This window comes from Camelina sativa, chromosome 9 (genome assembly GCF_030686135.1).
Source record: "Camelina sativa cultivar CO46 ecotype springtype chromosome 9, ASM3068613v1".
In the NCBI taxonomy this organism is placed as follows: Eukaryota; Viridiplantae; Streptophyta; class Magnoliopsida; order Brassicales; family Brassicaceae; genus Camelina; species Camelina sativa.
Window position 1 is genome coordinate 24,563,599 of NC_141888.1, and position 16,674 is coordinate 24,580,272.

General features: G+C 34.9%; 1 protein-coding gene, 1 long non-coding RNA gene and 1 pseudogene across 3 annotated transcripts; 2 read left to right on the forward strand and 1 right to left on the reverse strand.

Moving 5' to 3' along the window:
- Positions 1-9,739: 9,739 nt before the first annotated feature.
- Positions 9,740-10,627, forward strand: LOC147938685 (uncharacterized). The gene has a single exon (XM_087465723.1). The coding sequence runs from the start codon at positions 9,740-9,742 to the stop codon at positions 10,625-10,627; it is 888 nt and encodes a 295-aa protein (XP_087321849.1).
- A 234-nt stretch (positions 10,628-10,861) lies between these two features.
- LOC104715383 (triosephosphate isomerase, cytosolic-like) lies at positions 10,862-13,394 on the forward strand (annotated as a pseudogene). The gene is made up of 9 exons (XR_015566253.1): positions 10,862-10,929; positions 11,313-11,380; positions 11,684-11,797; positions 12,142-12,225; positions 12,328-12,460; positions 12,644-12,738; positions 12,824-12,902; positions 13,013-13,094; positions 13,196-13,394. The product of XR_015566253.1 is annotated as a triosephosphate isomerase, cytosolic-like (transcript).
- A 115-nt stretch (positions 13,395-13,509) lies between these two features.
- LOC104711268 (uncharacterized) lies at positions 13,510-14,327 on the reverse strand. Its single transcript, XR_015566553.1, has 2 exons — positions 13,922-14,327; positions 13,510-13,826 (listed from the first exon to the last, which is right to left on the reverse strand). It is a non-coding gene; the product is annotated as an uncharacterized LOC104711268 (long non-coding RNA).
- Between the last annotated feature and the right edge of the window lie 2,347 nt (positions 14,328-16,674).

Below are 16,674 nucleotides of genomic sequence, written 5' to 3' on the forward strand. Positions count from 1 at the left end.
CTGGTTGTGATTCGAGAGAAGGCAACATAAAGCTGTCCATGTGTGAAAACCGGTTTCGGTAGAAACAATCCAACATGTTCTAGCGTCTGACCTTGACTTTTGTTTATAGTAATTGCAAACTCCACGGTAACAGAAAACTTTCGTCACCTCATACGAAAGTGAAACTTTGCATCAGGTGGACTAACATACATCCTAGAGATAAGTACTTTATCACCAACCTTTTTTCCTGTCACGACTCTTGCTTCGATTATATGATTGGTCATCTGAGTAATAATTAACCTCGTACCGTTACTCAAACCTCCCTTAGGGTCTATATTCCTTAGCAACATGACATGTGCTCCTATTTCAATGTTAAAGCATGGCTTGACAATCCAGAAACTTGTATATTGTTTTGGAAATCCTAAGTGTAGATCATATTATCATGAGCACTTTTATCTGACGTTTCAATACTATCAAAGTTAAGATATCGTCTCTCCTCACCTGTAAATAAAAAAATAAAGAAGGAATTTTAGATATGTGATATCTTGTTTTTTGTTGGGTTTTAAGCCTTGTTTTTGGTTAGTTTTGTTGCATAATCTTGTCATTCTAGGTTGTTTTAGGAGCATATGCATATAGTGTGCTACCTCTCAGGTTCTTAGAGTAATATCATCACATTTGGAGCATTTGGACTTGTTTTGATGCAAAGAAGCAAAGAAGAGTGAACTGGAGAAGAGGCACTTGAGCACCACCATCAGCGGCCAAGACCATCGGCCAAACGGTGGTCGAGTGAAGCAAGCGGTCAAGACCAGCAGCCAAACACAAGCCGATTGAACAGGAGACGCACTTGATCGCCACCATCAGCGGCCACCTCCCGCGGCCAAACCTTTTCCGCGTGAAGCCAGCAGCCACCTCCCGCGGCCAAACCATGCCTGCGTGAAGCCATCGGCCACCTCCCATCAGCCAAATCTTGCCCGCATGAAGCAAGCGGTCAAGACCAGCAGCCAAACAAAAGCTGAAGGAGACGCACTTGATCGCCACCATCAGCGGCCCTCCCGCGGCCAAACCTTTTCCGCGTGAAGCCAGCGGCCACCTCCCGCGGCCAAACCATGCCTGCGTGAAGCCATCGGCCACCTCCCATCAGCCAAACCTTGCCCGCGTGAAGCAAGCGGTCAAGACCAGCAGCCAAACAAAAGCTGATGGAACAGGAGATGCACTTGATCGCCACCATCAGCGGCCAAACCTTTTCTACGTGAAGCCAGCGCCCACCTCCCGCGGCCAAACCATGCCCGCGTGAAGCCATCGGCCACCTCCCATCAGCCACCCCCCATCGGCCAAACCTTGCCCGCGTGAAGCCAGCGGCCACCTCGCGCGGCCAAAACATGCCTGCGTGAAGCCATCGGCCACCTCCCATCAGCCAAACCTTGCCCGCATGAAGCAAGCGGTCAACACCATCAGCCAAACAAAAGCCGAAGGAGACGCACTTGATCGCCACCATCAGCAACCACCTCCCGCGGCCAAACCTTTTCCGCGTGAAGCCAGCGGCCACCTCCCGCGGCAAAACCATGCCTGCGTGAAGCCATCGGCCACCTCCCATCAGCCAAACCTTGCCCGCACGAAGCAAGCGGTCAAGACCAGCAGCAATACAAAAGCCGAAGGAGACGCACTTGATCGCCACCGTCAGCGGCCACCTCCCGCGGGCAAACCTTTTCCGCGTGAAGCCAGCGGCCACCTCCCGCGGCCAAACCATGCCTGCGTGAAGCCATCGGCCACCTCCCATCAGCCAAACCTTGCCCGCGTGAAGCAAGCGGTCAAGACCAGCAGCCAAACAAAAGCTGATGGAACAGGAGACGCACTTGATCGCCACCATCAGCGGCCACCTCCCGCGGCCAAACCTTTTCCACGTGAAGCCAGCGGCCACCTCCCGCGGCCAAACCATGCCCGCGTGAAGCCATCGGCTACCTCCCATCAGCCACCCCCCATCGGCCAAACCTTGCCCTCGTGAAGCCAGCGGCCACCTCCCGCGGCCAAATCATGCATGCGTGAAGCCATCGGCCACCTCCCATCAGCCAAACCTTGCCCGCACGAAGCAAGCGGTCAAGACCAGCAGCAATACAAAAGCCGAAGGAGACGCACTTGATCGCCACCGTCAGCGGCCACCTCCCGCGGGCAAACCTTTTCCGCGTGAAGCCAGCGGCCACCTCCCGCGGCCAAACCATGCCTGCGTGAAGCCATCGGCCACCTCCCATCAGCCAAACCTTGCCCGCGTGAAGCAAGCGGTCAAGACCAACAGCCAAACAAAAGCTGATGGAACAGGAGACGCACTTGATCGCCACCATCAGCGGCCACCTCCCGCGGCCAAACCTTTTCCACGTGAAGCCAGCGGCCACCTCCCACGGCCAAACGATGCCCGCGTGAAGCCATCGGCCACCTCCCATTGGCCACCCCCATCGGCCAAACCTTGCCCGCGTGAAGCCATCGGCCACCTCCCATCGGCCAAACCCTGCCCGCGTGGAGCCGCCAGGCTCCTCACTTGTTTTAGTTTTGATCCGGATTTAAACCGGTTTGAACTGGATTGACCCGGCTCCCTTTTATCCTTTATCTTATATTCTGTTTAGCAGCCACTAAGGGTTCTTAAGCTTATCTACTCTTGGTTTGTTGAATGATTGAGTACTTCTAAGTTTTTAATAGCAATTTCTCCTTTAAATCTCTTAGTATGATTTCACAAAGATCAAACTCTTTCCTTTGTGTGAGCATGATGATGAGTGAGTAGATCTTTAAAACCTTGGGCTAGGTAGATTAAGGAGATAGATGATTGATCTTTGATGTCTAAGGCTTTATTTATGTGTTTCCTATCTTGATTAATGTTAATAATGCTAGATAGCCTTGATCATGCTTGAATCTAGACATTAGGATTTTCATGCCCATAAGGTGTTTGATAAAATTCCCGAACCAAATTAATCAAGAGCTTTGTATTCCTAGCCAATGGAAATTGATGATTAGGGTGCTTAGTGGTATTTAGACTTGTTCTTAATGCATGCTTGCCTTGTGATTGCCTTTGGAAATTGTTGATTATCACTTGATTAGCATAGGAATCTCTATCATGGAAATGAATTGATTTGCATAAGTGTTCTTAGCCATAGGATTGTTCTTGATTGTTGCTTAGACATTTAGGATTGGTTAGCTATCTCCCAAGTCAATTACCTTGCCTAAGGTTCACTTGTTTAATCTTGATTTAAAGTTTGTTGCTAGTTGTGTTATGTTTCTTTGAGTTTGCATTGTTTGAATTGTCTTGTTTTCTTTCTTTGAATCAGTTTGTTAGTTATGATTGTTACAAAAGAACATTTTCCTGTTTAAGAATAGATTAAGCATCTTTGTATATTCTTAGTGAGTTGATTAATGCAAATTGTAGATTGATAATTTAATTGATAGAAAAATACTACATCAATATGTATTTAATATTAGTATTTTTAAAAATTATTACTTCAATATCCATATTCCATATCCTATTTAATTTGCATACATGGTAGCTTGCTAAGCATAAATTGATTTATCTTATCAACATCACCATTTCTTGGACTTAGAATAGCTCTTTCCCTAAAGAACTTTGGATCAGTTCTGCTTGCAAAATTTTTCACCTTAGATTTTTGTAACTATTGCTTGAATAGAATTTCCACTTGTATTCATTAATAAATCATCCGGAATTTCTATCTCCACATCTCTACTATTTGTTTCGTTGATTTTGCCATCCCCGATATCAAAAAGCCACTTTGAAAAAGTGGCGAGAGCACCCGCATCCATACTATTATGTGCCTTGCCAAGTCTCAAATTTTGGGTAAGTTTAAGAACCTTACAACTATTCCAAAGAACAGATGAGTTGATAGATGCTAAAACTGTCGCTACTCTTCCTCCTTCTGTAATAACATGTAGAATCTGTCACACACCTCATGATATCTCGCAAACTCCTATCCAAAGTTTCGTAACAAAGCTTGTTCATCATTGGAGCCTCGTCCCATATTATGAGCTTTGCTTCTCTAATTAAGTCAGCAAGATCAGATTCGGCATCGATCGTACACACAGAATATTCATTAAGATTGATTGGAATACCAAATATTGAATGAGCCGTTCTACCACCTTCCAAAAGTAAAGCAGCTATACCACTTGAAGCAACATTCAGAACAATATTACCTTTAGACCTTATATCAGCACCAAGAATAGTCCACAAGAAAGTTTTCCTACTACCACCAAATCCATGAACAACAAACATACCACCTTTGTCGTGATTCACAGAGTGAATGATTTCTTCATAAACACGTCTTTGCTCCTCAGTTAGCATAGGTAACAACTCATTGTACAATTCTTGTTGTTTATGAGGCTTATATATTCTCTCATCTGCGATAAGCCTATTTACACATGTGTTCATCATACTATTATCTGGTTTAAGAATTTTCTCAACGGCCGTAAGAGACGTCCTATTCGATCGCAACATCAGTTCTATTTCAGTTAAACATATATTTTTTATCTGAACATGTGTCAACATTAGACCTACAACAGTAAAGTTAAACACTTCTTTATAGTTTTTTTTGCGAAAAAATAAATTACATTCAATTAACAAAATAACAATTTGACTTGTGCGGGCAAAAACATTTTAAAAACAATTATTGGCTAAACTTTTTGTGGTCAAATATAACACTAATTCAATTCTTTTATAAATTTGTGTAGGCAAATATATTTTTAAATAATAGTTCAACTAATTTAACAAAATAAAAAGTAAATTAATTATAGGGCTAAAAAGGATTCCAACAAAAATGTAAATAGAAAAGAATTAACTAAAAGAGAAGCTATAATTTAATCTTCAAAAATAGTATTCATTTTGAGAATTTGTTAGAAATGCCCTTTTTGGCATACCATGTTCAAAAATGTCACTTTTTTTGAATATTTTCACTTTTGTCATCTTTTACACAATTTCCCTATGTTAAATTAATTTATAGAATTTGTTTTTTTTTGGTTTGGGTTCCCAATTTACACATTTAGGGTATAGTTTTTAAGGAATAGGGTTTAGTATTTGGGGTTTAGGGTTTATAATTTTGTCATTTTATATACTAAAATGGGGTATTTTTGAAAATGGACACAATCAAATGGTAATTTTTAAAAGTGACATAGAAAAAGGGGTATTTTTGAAAACCCTCCATTTATTTTCCATTTTTTAATAATTTAAAATGGGATAAGATTATTTTATTTCTAAGATTTTCTAATTTTAGTTTAAAAAATAATAATTCGTTTTTTTAAACATTTTATTTTTAAAAGTGAAAGAAAATAATTTGTTAAAATTACTCATATACATATTAATTGTCATGACCTTTTGTCTTATTTAGAATCTTTGTTATTCCTTTTGGTGATAGAATATTCAGCTGGAATAACATGGTTTTTCCAGAGATTTACATCAACCCTATGAGATTTTGTCGAGATCACAAAAATGTGTCATATCTTCAAATTAAATGGATGTTTGTGGTATATCCTCACGAGATTTTCAGTTCCTTCAATCCAAATCAAACCGTTATAGTTATCTATAGAAGTTTAACATTTTAGAAAATATAAATTTTCTTGAAACAAATATTTACAAAAGATTTTATTATTGAATATTTGATTTCTATTTTTTTAATTTTTGTTTTAAAAAAAATTAGAGTAAAAAATAAAAGGTCTGTAGAAATTTAATAATTTTAAAAACAGAAATATTCTCAAAGAAATATTTGCAATATTTTGTACAGTATTTATTTTCTTTTACTTTAGTATAATACATTAATTTGCTGTGCACATGTGACTATGCCTTTTTCCGATATATATAGGAACGAAATTTGTAATCCGTATCCACCACATTCCAACATATTTATAATATGACCGCAACTTAGCTTGATTTTATTTTTATTTTGGGTCAAAACCGCAACTTAGCTTGATTTGTGTTTCTTTTATCAACTTCAACCTTACGTATTAAAAATCCCATTTAATTTGGAACTTGTTTGTTCCTCGTTAAATCAGTTATGCATTGAAATTTTGATTGCTTGGTGATATTGTAATGAATGTACTTTATATATATATATATATATATTTATATACATATACGTAATAAATGTTACTTTATATAGGTTCTATCTTAAATAATATTTTGTTAAAATTTGTCAACTTTCAAGTTTTATTTTCTAAATTACGAATGTAAAATAATAAAAATATACAGGCGTTAGCAAATATTTACATAAATGGTGATATTTCTATAAATATATATTTATATACATATACGTAATAAATGTTACTTTATATAGGTTCTATCTTAAATAATATTTTGTTAAAATTTGTCAACTTTCAAGTTTTATTTTCCAAATTACGAATGTAAAATAATAAAAATATACAGACGTTAGCAAATATTTACATAAATGGTGATATTTCTAAAATTACTAATTCTTCTAACTTTTTTTTGTTCATACAAAACTTGCAGAGTAGTGTGCTTCAATTGGTTAACATGTAATTGTATGCCCTTATATGTATAGTCGAATAAAAAAACCACTAACCAAAATGGTGCTCCGACACACATATAACATAACCAATCGAAAGACACAAACATTAACTAAAACTTTAACAGGAAACATTGTATTTTTCGTGTTTAAATGAAAAATAATTTTATAAGTGAAACAAAAGATATTTAGAAATTTAATAATTTTAAAAACAGGAATATTCTCAGAGAAATATTTGCAATATATTCTAGTATTTATTTTCTATTACTTTTAAATTTTAAATAAGATATAAAATTTAGATTTTAGATTTTTTTTATTAAACTAAATGCGAAATTTACAATTTGTAATATAGATTATTTATCCATCTAAAGCAATTTCAAATAAATAATAATTGTAAATTGTTAAAAAAGCTTTTCCTAATCTTCCTTAATCTCTTTCTTTCTTGAAAAACCTGAAGATATAAAGTCCTTAATCCAATTAATATTTCTTCCTTCTTCTTTCTATCAATTTAAGAGGAAGAATAAATATTAATCACAAATATTTATGAAGAAATATTTAATCTATTTGTAAATGGAAAGAAATCAAATTTTTTAAGAAATTACCTTTTTTTTTATGAATAGAATCCACCATAGTTTTTGTCCAACTATAATCATTACAAAAAATATTAGCAACAATATTATTTTTAAAAATTAAGGATTCGGGTTATCAAAAATTAATACTTGAATTTCATTATATTCAATTTTGTAGATCCACAATTATGATCAATGATCATCCATGAATTCAACTGAAACAAAAAAAAATTATGTAATAGGTTACATATAAATAGAATTCTAGTTTAAATGTATTTGTAAACAGAACGAAATCCAAGTTCTTAGAAAATTACCATATATTTGTTATAAACAGAATCCATCATAATTTTCTGCAACTATAATCATTACAAAAAAAACATTAGCAACAATATTATTTTAAAAAATTAAAGATTCAGATTAGCAAAAATTAATATATGAATTTTATTATATTCAGTTTTGTAGATCCACAATTATGATCAATGATCATCCATAAATTCAACTGAAAAAAAAAAATGTATTAGGTTACATATAAAAGTTTTTCAAATTACTAAACTACAAAAAAAAATATAGAAAATAATACAATATATATGTTTAAACAGATGGAGAAACCACATACAAAGTCTATGATTGCTTGATCTTGCTTTCCAAACAACCACTACAAAAAAAAAAGCATAAAAATTAGAATCTGATGAATCATATAAAATTGTGAAAAGTTGTATTTGCTCATTTGCTTGTAGAATAAAAAATCATCGAATAAAAATATGATCATGTTTAGCCAAGAGAATAAAATTGAATAACAATCACCACTTAAAAAAAAACACAATTATTAATAATAATTTACCGAATTGATTATTTTTGCATGCTTCATCAACTTGTTCGTCCAATCTTGTTTTTGATATACAAAAAAACATCCATGGTCCATGGCAAGTACACCTAAAACACAATCAAACAGAACAAAATGAGTAAAATTTTTGATATGATTCAACATAATAATTAAAAATTATAGCAGCATAAAATTTAATTATGCAAAGCACCAAAGCATATGGATAGTACATCAACATGAAAAAAAAAATCAAAATCATACAATAGTAAAGTTGATTCATTAGAACCAAAATAATACAAAAGAAAAATTATACTCTCAAAACTATATGTTTAGCTTATTGAATCCGACTTCTACTGTTTTGGCTGAGCGTTTATATATATAGCTTAGAAGGAAAATCGTCATAATTATCTTTACCATTTTAATATTTTAAAAAATAGAAATTTTCTTTAAACAAATATTCGTAATATATTGTAATATTTATCTTCTATTTTTTTAAAGAGAGATATTGCATAAATATATTAGATTTCCGATTCTGTAAACAAATTTCGTTTTTTTTTTTAATTTTCGTTTTTTAGTTTTTTTAAAAAAATTAAAACTTAGAAAAAGAGTATAATTGTCCAGTTTTGAATCTCATTAATGGCAAATTAGTAATCTTAAGTCTGAGGATGAATGTGGTGCGTTTCAGCAACCTAAATAGAGAGTAAAAGCTTGTTCGAAATATTTATAAGGGTATTTTTCATTAAGGGCAAAGAAGGTCAATTTTTGTGAGATTGGCTGTGAGCTCTCTCGACTTCTCCTTTAAAATATTAGATTTTAAAATTTTGAAAAACAATATTTTCAAAAATAAGAGACTCAAAATAAGAACCTACCAATAAAAGAAAATTTTTTATCTAAGAGATCATGGGTTCTTATATTCCAAACAGTACACAATTAATTCATAAAAATTTTAAAAACTCCCCTTATATGAACCCCCAATAATCTTGCTCTTAGTCATCATCCGTTCATTATATTAGTGGGGAGCATTTGATTTGATTACAAACGCATGGACCTTCGGTTTGCGTGAGAAATCAAATAGCATATGCATATGCATAATGAAATTAATCATATACGTAGTTGATTTCTTTTATGTACTAGATGTTATACGGTAATTATGAGTAGTGATTAATAATGAAATAATTAATTCTTTAAAGAAATGTTCAAACCTTGCTATGTACTATAAACTGGTTATGTGGTTATGCTGAGTTATAAGGTAAAAATTTATATTTTTTTTCATAATTAACTTCTCTTGCTTTTGTGACATTGAAGACAACTTTGATGATGAAGATGAAGATACTACATCTGTGACTAGTAGCTCAGGAGTATGAGACCAAGATAAAAAAATTAAAATTGTTACTTACGAATAGAGATGAAGTTATGAAATTATAACCTAAATTTCATTGTTTTGTTGCTGTTTAGATTCTGATCAGGTTTTGAAAGAACCAGAGGAGGAAGAATGAGAAAAAAATTGTTATTGTTTTTGTGACTTTGTTTTTGGTTTTGATATTTTATCAATGTTAACAAAACTATTAAATATATTTGGTATACTTTATCTATATGATATAAGATTATAAATTTTTGAAAATTGTCACAGATAATAATATAAACAAAATACATAATATAAATCACATTTGGTACCAAAAAGTTAAAGACACAAAAATATATAATGCAAAATACTTCTCATAAGACAAAAATATTTCAGGTATCCACGAATTTACCACAAGACTATCCCGTTCTACCACAATATTATCCCACTTCAGGCATTTGTCTGGCAGATTAGATGCCCACCAAAACTCAGACATTTCTTATGGCAAGCAATTACGGGTTGCATGGCGACAACAGCTAATTTACGGCGTCGTGGATTAAGCTGTGGTATGGAGTGCGAAATTTGTGGGGAGACGGAGGAGACAGTCAACCACGCTCTTTTCTTATGCCCTCCGGCTAGGCAGGTGTGGGAACTGTCCCAATTTCCGACTTCTACGGGCTGCTTCCCATCGGAGTCTATATATACTAATATGGATTCCTTATTTTGGAGGCTTCAAGACACTCCTTCGGTGGAAATATTTCCGTGGGTTTTATGGTATATCTGGAAGGCTCGGAATGATAAACTATTTAGCAACTTGGATTCCAATCCGGTAGCAATTTTACGGATAGCAAAGGAGGAATCCAGGCTTTGGTCTTCAGCTCAAGAAGACCTGCCCCGATCCCTTTCTACTGATGCCCCTCGGTCTCTACCCAGCTCTATGACTCAGACTTATAACGCGTACGGTTATGAATCTAGCTATAGATGCTTTGTAGATGGATCTTGGAAGGCGACTGATCAGTTTATGGGTAGAGGATGGTATTGCATTTCTCCTGCCGGAGAATCTCCCACCATGGGTGCATCTAATTCTCGCCGTAGCTTGTCACCGCTTCACGCAGAGGTAGAAGCTCTTATCTGGGCAATGAGGTGTATGATTGGTGCTGACAACGAAAGAGTCGTCTTTCTCACAGACTGTTCTGATTTGGTGAAGATGGTGTCTTCACCTTCCGAGTGGCCTGCTTTCAAGACATATCTGGACGCTATTGATGAAGATAAAGGTGAATTCCTTTCATTCTCTCTCATCCAGATACCAAGATCACAAAATGGTAGAGCGGACAAACTGGCGCGTCGTGCTAGAGTGGAATCGCTTCCAATTACCCTTGTGAACAACTTTCCGTCTAATTGGCTCGTTTGAGCCAATCTTGTAACATGCTGGAAAAAAAAAAAAAAAAAAAAAAAAAAAAAAAACTATCCCGTTCGGATTTTATAAATTCAGGCTTTTTGTGGGCCGGTTTTTTCGGATTCGGGCCGGGGTGGGTTTTTTTACCCACCACAACATCCCTAACTCTCTCGATCTAATATTTTTAGCTCTCCTCTCCCATCGTCTCGTTTCTGTGACTCTCGTGATCGTCGTCTGAACAAAAAAAAAATGGCGAGAAAGTTCTTCGTGGGAGGCAACTGGAAATACGTAAGTGATATTCTCTTCTGGATCTTTGTGTACTTTTTTAAAGTTCTTCCCCGATCAAGTGAACGAGATCGGAAAAATCTCGATCGTGATCTGAGTTTTAACTTTTAAGGTTGTGTTCGTTTTTTCTTCGATTGACGTAGAATTCAGATCCATGATTTGATTCTATGTTTTTGATTAAGTACTGATGGTTGCGATTTGACGATTCGATGCCGGATCTCAAATTTTTTTTTTGTTTTTGTCAATTTTGATTACAAATTCTTCATCGATTGGTTTCGTGTTCTATTTTTGATGGATCTGTGTGTTATTTTTTGTTAGCTAAACTATCCTAACATGCTACGATTGATATTTTTTTTTTTGGTTATTGGGAGAATGATGCTTATGGTTTGTTTTGAATGCTTTTAATCTAATGTAGAACGGAACTTGTGAAGATGATTGTGAACACTCTTATTGAAGCTCAAGCACCTTCACAGGATGTTGTAGGTAAGCGTAGCATCTCCATTGCTTTGACGATGATCTAATTCTGTCTTTGCATGTCTATGAAATCTGAGTGATGTCATAGTGGACTAAAACGTATCGCATGGATTTTGGCATACACACAAACCTGTTTCACTGTATATAGATGTTATATATATAACATGTAAGCTGTTGATAGGTGGTTAAATATTGCTTACCTCTCCAAGCATGATTGGATAGTATATAGTTTTATCTACATGTGTTCTATCATATTTGTTATGGTTCTATCTATGTTCATGACTATGGTTGTGATTGGGTTAATCATTTGATGCCCTCCATATGTTTTTCTTCCCCTGTGTTAAGAGCACATTGAGTTCCGACTTTTTCGTTGCTGCACAAAACTGTTGGGTTAAGAAAGGTGGTCACTTTCACCGGTGAAGTGAGGTGAGATTCTCGCCACGGGTGTACTTTAAGCTGCTTTACCGTTATTGCTTCATTCAGTAAAGATCTATGGTTTTGTCGATGAATATTAGTTTTTCAAAAACAAATCAACTTCCCCATCTGTCGCTCTACACTATTTTGTTTACTATCTCACCCAAGTGATTATGAAAAAAACTTAACAGTTGATAGTCATAACATGATTTGATGCATGCGTGGTTAGATAAGCAGGTGTAAAACGATTCACCTGTCCATTGGATGCTTTCCTAGGAAGAATATATATTATGTGATGTCTCTACTTCCTGCGTATTATTTCCTCTACTTACGCATTATGTAATTTGTGTGTGCAGTGCTCAGATGCTTGTGACTTGGATATCCCATGGGTTATCCTTGGTCACTCTGAAAGAAGGGCAGTCCTTGATGAATCAAACGAGGTTGGTGACCTTTCATGATAAAACAAAAATTATATGGAGTACTACTCACATTATCTTTTTGATCCATGATTTTGGTCTTTGACCTCTATCTTATTTTTGTAGTTCGTTAGAGACAAGGTTGCCTATCCACTTGCTCAAGGTTTGAAAGCGATTGTTTGCGTTGGTGAGACTCTTGAGGAGCGGGAGGCTGGGTCAACCATGGATGTGGTCGCTGCCCAGACCAAGGCTATCGCTGGTATGTAAATTGTTAAACATTTGTATCTCTTTTTGCTACTTGAGTTCATTCGCGTTGACACTGTGACTTGTTTTGATGATAGTAATTCCTGTTTCTACTCACTATACTCCCTTAGTGTCTTATCTTTAAACAACACAGAAATCTTTTGTTGGCTTAAGAACCCATTTTTGTTTGTAATGGCAGATCGCGTGTCGAACTGGTCAAATGTTGTCATAGCCTATGAACCAGTGTGGGCCATTGGAACCGGAAAGGTCGCTAGCCCAGCCCAAGCTCAAGAAGTAAGTTGTTGTTGATGCGTCTGAGCACTTTGATGGGAAAGCCAATTATCTTTTTCTGACGAAAACTTGTTACATTTATGAACAGGTACATGATGGACTCAGGAAATGGCTCGCCAAGAACGTGAGTGCCGATGTAGCTGCTACAACCCTCATCATTTATGGAGGTTAGACTTTATGATTAGCATATTTTAATGTGACAGTAACCCATTTTTGATTAATTTCCACCTCAAGAGTTTTATGTTAATTAGCTTGATTGTGCAAATTTTCCTATCAGGATCCGTCAATGGTGGTAACACAAGGAGCTAGGTGGTCAGGCTGATGTTGATGGTTTCTTGGTCGGTGGTGCTTCTCTAAAGGTACATATACTATGTTTTGCCTCGTGATAACATACATCGTCGTTTTGTTTCAATCAAAACCGTACCTAATGTTTATTTTTTGTTCATTCTTGCTTTTGCAGGCTGAGATTATCGAGTGAAGAAAAGCGCCTAATGAGTTCATTAAGCAGTTTGAAAATCCTTTACTTTTCCAGTGTTGGTATGATGATACATTTTGGTTCCGTTGTATTTGACAAAAGCTTCTCTCTTACTATATTGTTTTGAGAACGTAACAATCATTTTTCTTCTCCATTTATTTTATTTTAGCTGTCAACTTGCAAATCTCTTCCACTTTTACAAGTGAAGCCTGTGTTCGTTGTTCATAATTAATCCCCTAACATGATTTTAAAGCTAAGAATAAACTATTGGCTTATATATATATATAAGTTGCGACATATTATAAAATCATATTCTGTTTCTCTTGTGCAAAATTTAGGATAAATTTGCATACATCTCATAGCTTTTATATATGAGAACCATTAACAAATAGGACTAACAAATAGGATTTGATAAGGTAACAAATAGGATTTGATAAGGTAACAAATAGGATTTGATAAGGTTCAGGAGAGAGAGATAAATTAAGAATCTTCATTACATTAAGCGTGTCAGGTGCCAGGGTAATGCATGATGGGCTTCATGAGATAGTTTTTTCCTCGTCGTCGAAGAAGCGGGTATGATTAATTACTGATTCAAGTTTTTCTCTAAGATCCCGATCTGAGCGCAAGAAAAAATTCAATTAATAACAAAAAAAAAAAATGTAAGAGAAATAAACTAAAATAAAGAGTTAAATCGTACAAATTAGATCTTACATGTAATACCGCTGTCGCCGCCGCCGATAACTTTGGTTGAATATGTAAGCCACAGATTGATGTTATCTTTGCTCCGTTTGAGAATATCTGCTCTACGGTGAAGACAGAGTGCCTTCTGATCTTTCGGATAGATACGTCTGCTTAACTCTAAAATGCAAATAGCGTCATTATCGCTCAATCCATAATGCGATGCGCAATTTTTATCACTTTTTTTACTCAAGATCGAAGCCGCCATTAAGAGATCAACAATGGAGCCGGGACCGGGACGGAGAGACGTCATATAGATCTGAAGGGAGGAAGATGGGGAGATGAAAAACGGCTGCCAAGGGGTTCGTAGTTCGTGGAGTGGAGGAGAAGATCTATCAGAACAATTAAGGTAGGATTTAGGGTTTGTTTCTCAAGGCCCATTTCTAGTTATGGGCCAAAACGTTGGACCTCTTTCATTGTAACAGTAAAAAAGCCAGATGTAAATTTGAAAACTATGCGGTTTCACCCGCGGTACACCGTAGGACTAAATTAAAAATTATTGTATTTTAAATAATAATTTTAAATTTATTTAGTTTTCAAATTCCTAATTAATTAACTTTTATCTAATTAATTTATAATTTTGTTTAGAATGTTTTTCTTTTCTTTTTACTTTGTTTACAGTTTAGAACCTAATTACATTAAATTTATTATTAAATAGAATATAAAATTTTAAAGCACTTAGTTTTGTTTTCTATAATTAAACAGAGGTATATGCTTATATGGTATGTTATATGTGTATACAATTTTTTTTTGGGATATTAAGAATATGTTGTAGTATGTGTAATATTTTGTAGTTCATATACTAAATAATTTATAAGTTAATTTTCTAAACTATGACTACAAATCTATAGTATATGAATTATGAATTAAACTAATAGTTTTAGTGTTAGTTCTGTAATCCAAATCCGTCATGTTAGGCAGATCACACAATATGTTCAAAGATTTTTAACCCGCAAAAACTCATCATACGAAATCCGTAAAAGTAAAATATAGGCCCTGATTTTTTTTATTTTTTTTCAACAAAAGAATCAGCTCAAGCGAGCCAATTTGAAGGAAAGTTACCTACAAACAAAACATGATGCGGAGATAAGCGCGCTTGGCGTGCCAAAGAATCCGCTTTTACATTTGCATTTCTAGAAATATGAAATAAAGAGAAAGAAGAGAACTCCTCCTGATCCGTCTTGATTCCCTCCAAATATGTTGCAAAGGCCCTGATTGGTGAAGACATTTAAGACTTTAAAAGCATTTAAAAGTCTTAAAAGCATTTTATTTACCAATCAGACTTTTATGACTTTTTTATTTTTTAAAGTTTCAACAGCCACTTTAATTTTTTTCTTCCTTATTTCTTTTCTTTTTTTAAAGCTTCAAAATGACGTTTTAAAACCAACAATTTTTTTTTAAAAAAATTTCTTCCTCCATCATAATTTTAAAATTTTAAAATCTTTTTTTTCTTCCTCCATCATAAATGAAGCCTGTTTTCGTTGTTCATAATCCCCTCGGCGTTAGCTTAGGAAACATGATTTCAAAGCTAAAGAGTAAACTATTGGCGTGTATATATATAAGTTACGATATATTATAAAATGATCAATAGTTTCCCCAACCATGATGATTAGAAATCGCTTGATACAAGGAAATTCTTACTCTGTTTTGCAAAATTTAGGATAAATTTGTTTGGATATGATTCAAGGGATTGCATACATCTCATAGCTATATATGAGAACCATTAACAAATAGGATTTGATAAGGTTTAGGAGAGAGATGAAATTAAGAATTTCATTACATTAAGCGTCTCGAAAGGATAGTCGAGAAAATTAAAAATTATATTCATCCCCTACACTGGTGTCAGAGTAATGCATGGTGGGGTTCCCTTCTCATGAGATAATTTGTTCCGCCTTCATTGTACGCCAAAATCGTTTTAAACTCCATCTCCTTGGCCAAGGCTATGACCCTGCGGAAATCGATGTCTCTCGAGGAGATACACAACACAGCCCCTTCGTTGTGCTCATCTAGATGAGTGATCATTCAATTCACGATTTTTATGAGCATCACTTTATCGGCGGTGTCGGTAGATTGTGTACCAGAGACTAAAGAAAAAAGAAAAATATTATGCCCGTGTTATAGCAACGGGTAGACCTAGTTGTTGATAACAAATGTGCAGGTCATGCACAATTGAATATGAGTTACAAAACTAAAACAAATTGTTCATAACAAATTGCATATATGTTATTTATGTAGGTAATTCACATTTAAGTGTATTAATTGATTGGTCAACCATTAACATGGTGGAGAAAACATTACCAAAATAGTTTAACTTAATTGTGTTTTGAATTCTTATAGTTGTGTTTAAATGTAAGAAAAATAGTAGAAATATTAAAAGGCCCAATAGATGTAGGAAACCAATTTATGGTGTATTAATTGTATAGTTAGAATGATTAAAATTAGATAAATTTTAAAATAAATTTTAATATAATGATATACTTAAATCTAATGAAATTTGGTGTATAGTTATGATTTTACTTAATTAAAGTCGTTCGACAAGTGTCAACCTCTCAATTGATCCATGTCACCCTATAATCTAAAAATTTTGGATGGACAATATATTAAGACAGTACATATAGGGTTTGTGTACATCTAGAGTTCGTGACTTTGTATATTTTTTGTTAGGTTGTTTTGGCTAAAAGTTTATGTACTTCAGTTTTCCAGCTTTACGGTCTACTAAAGTTTAT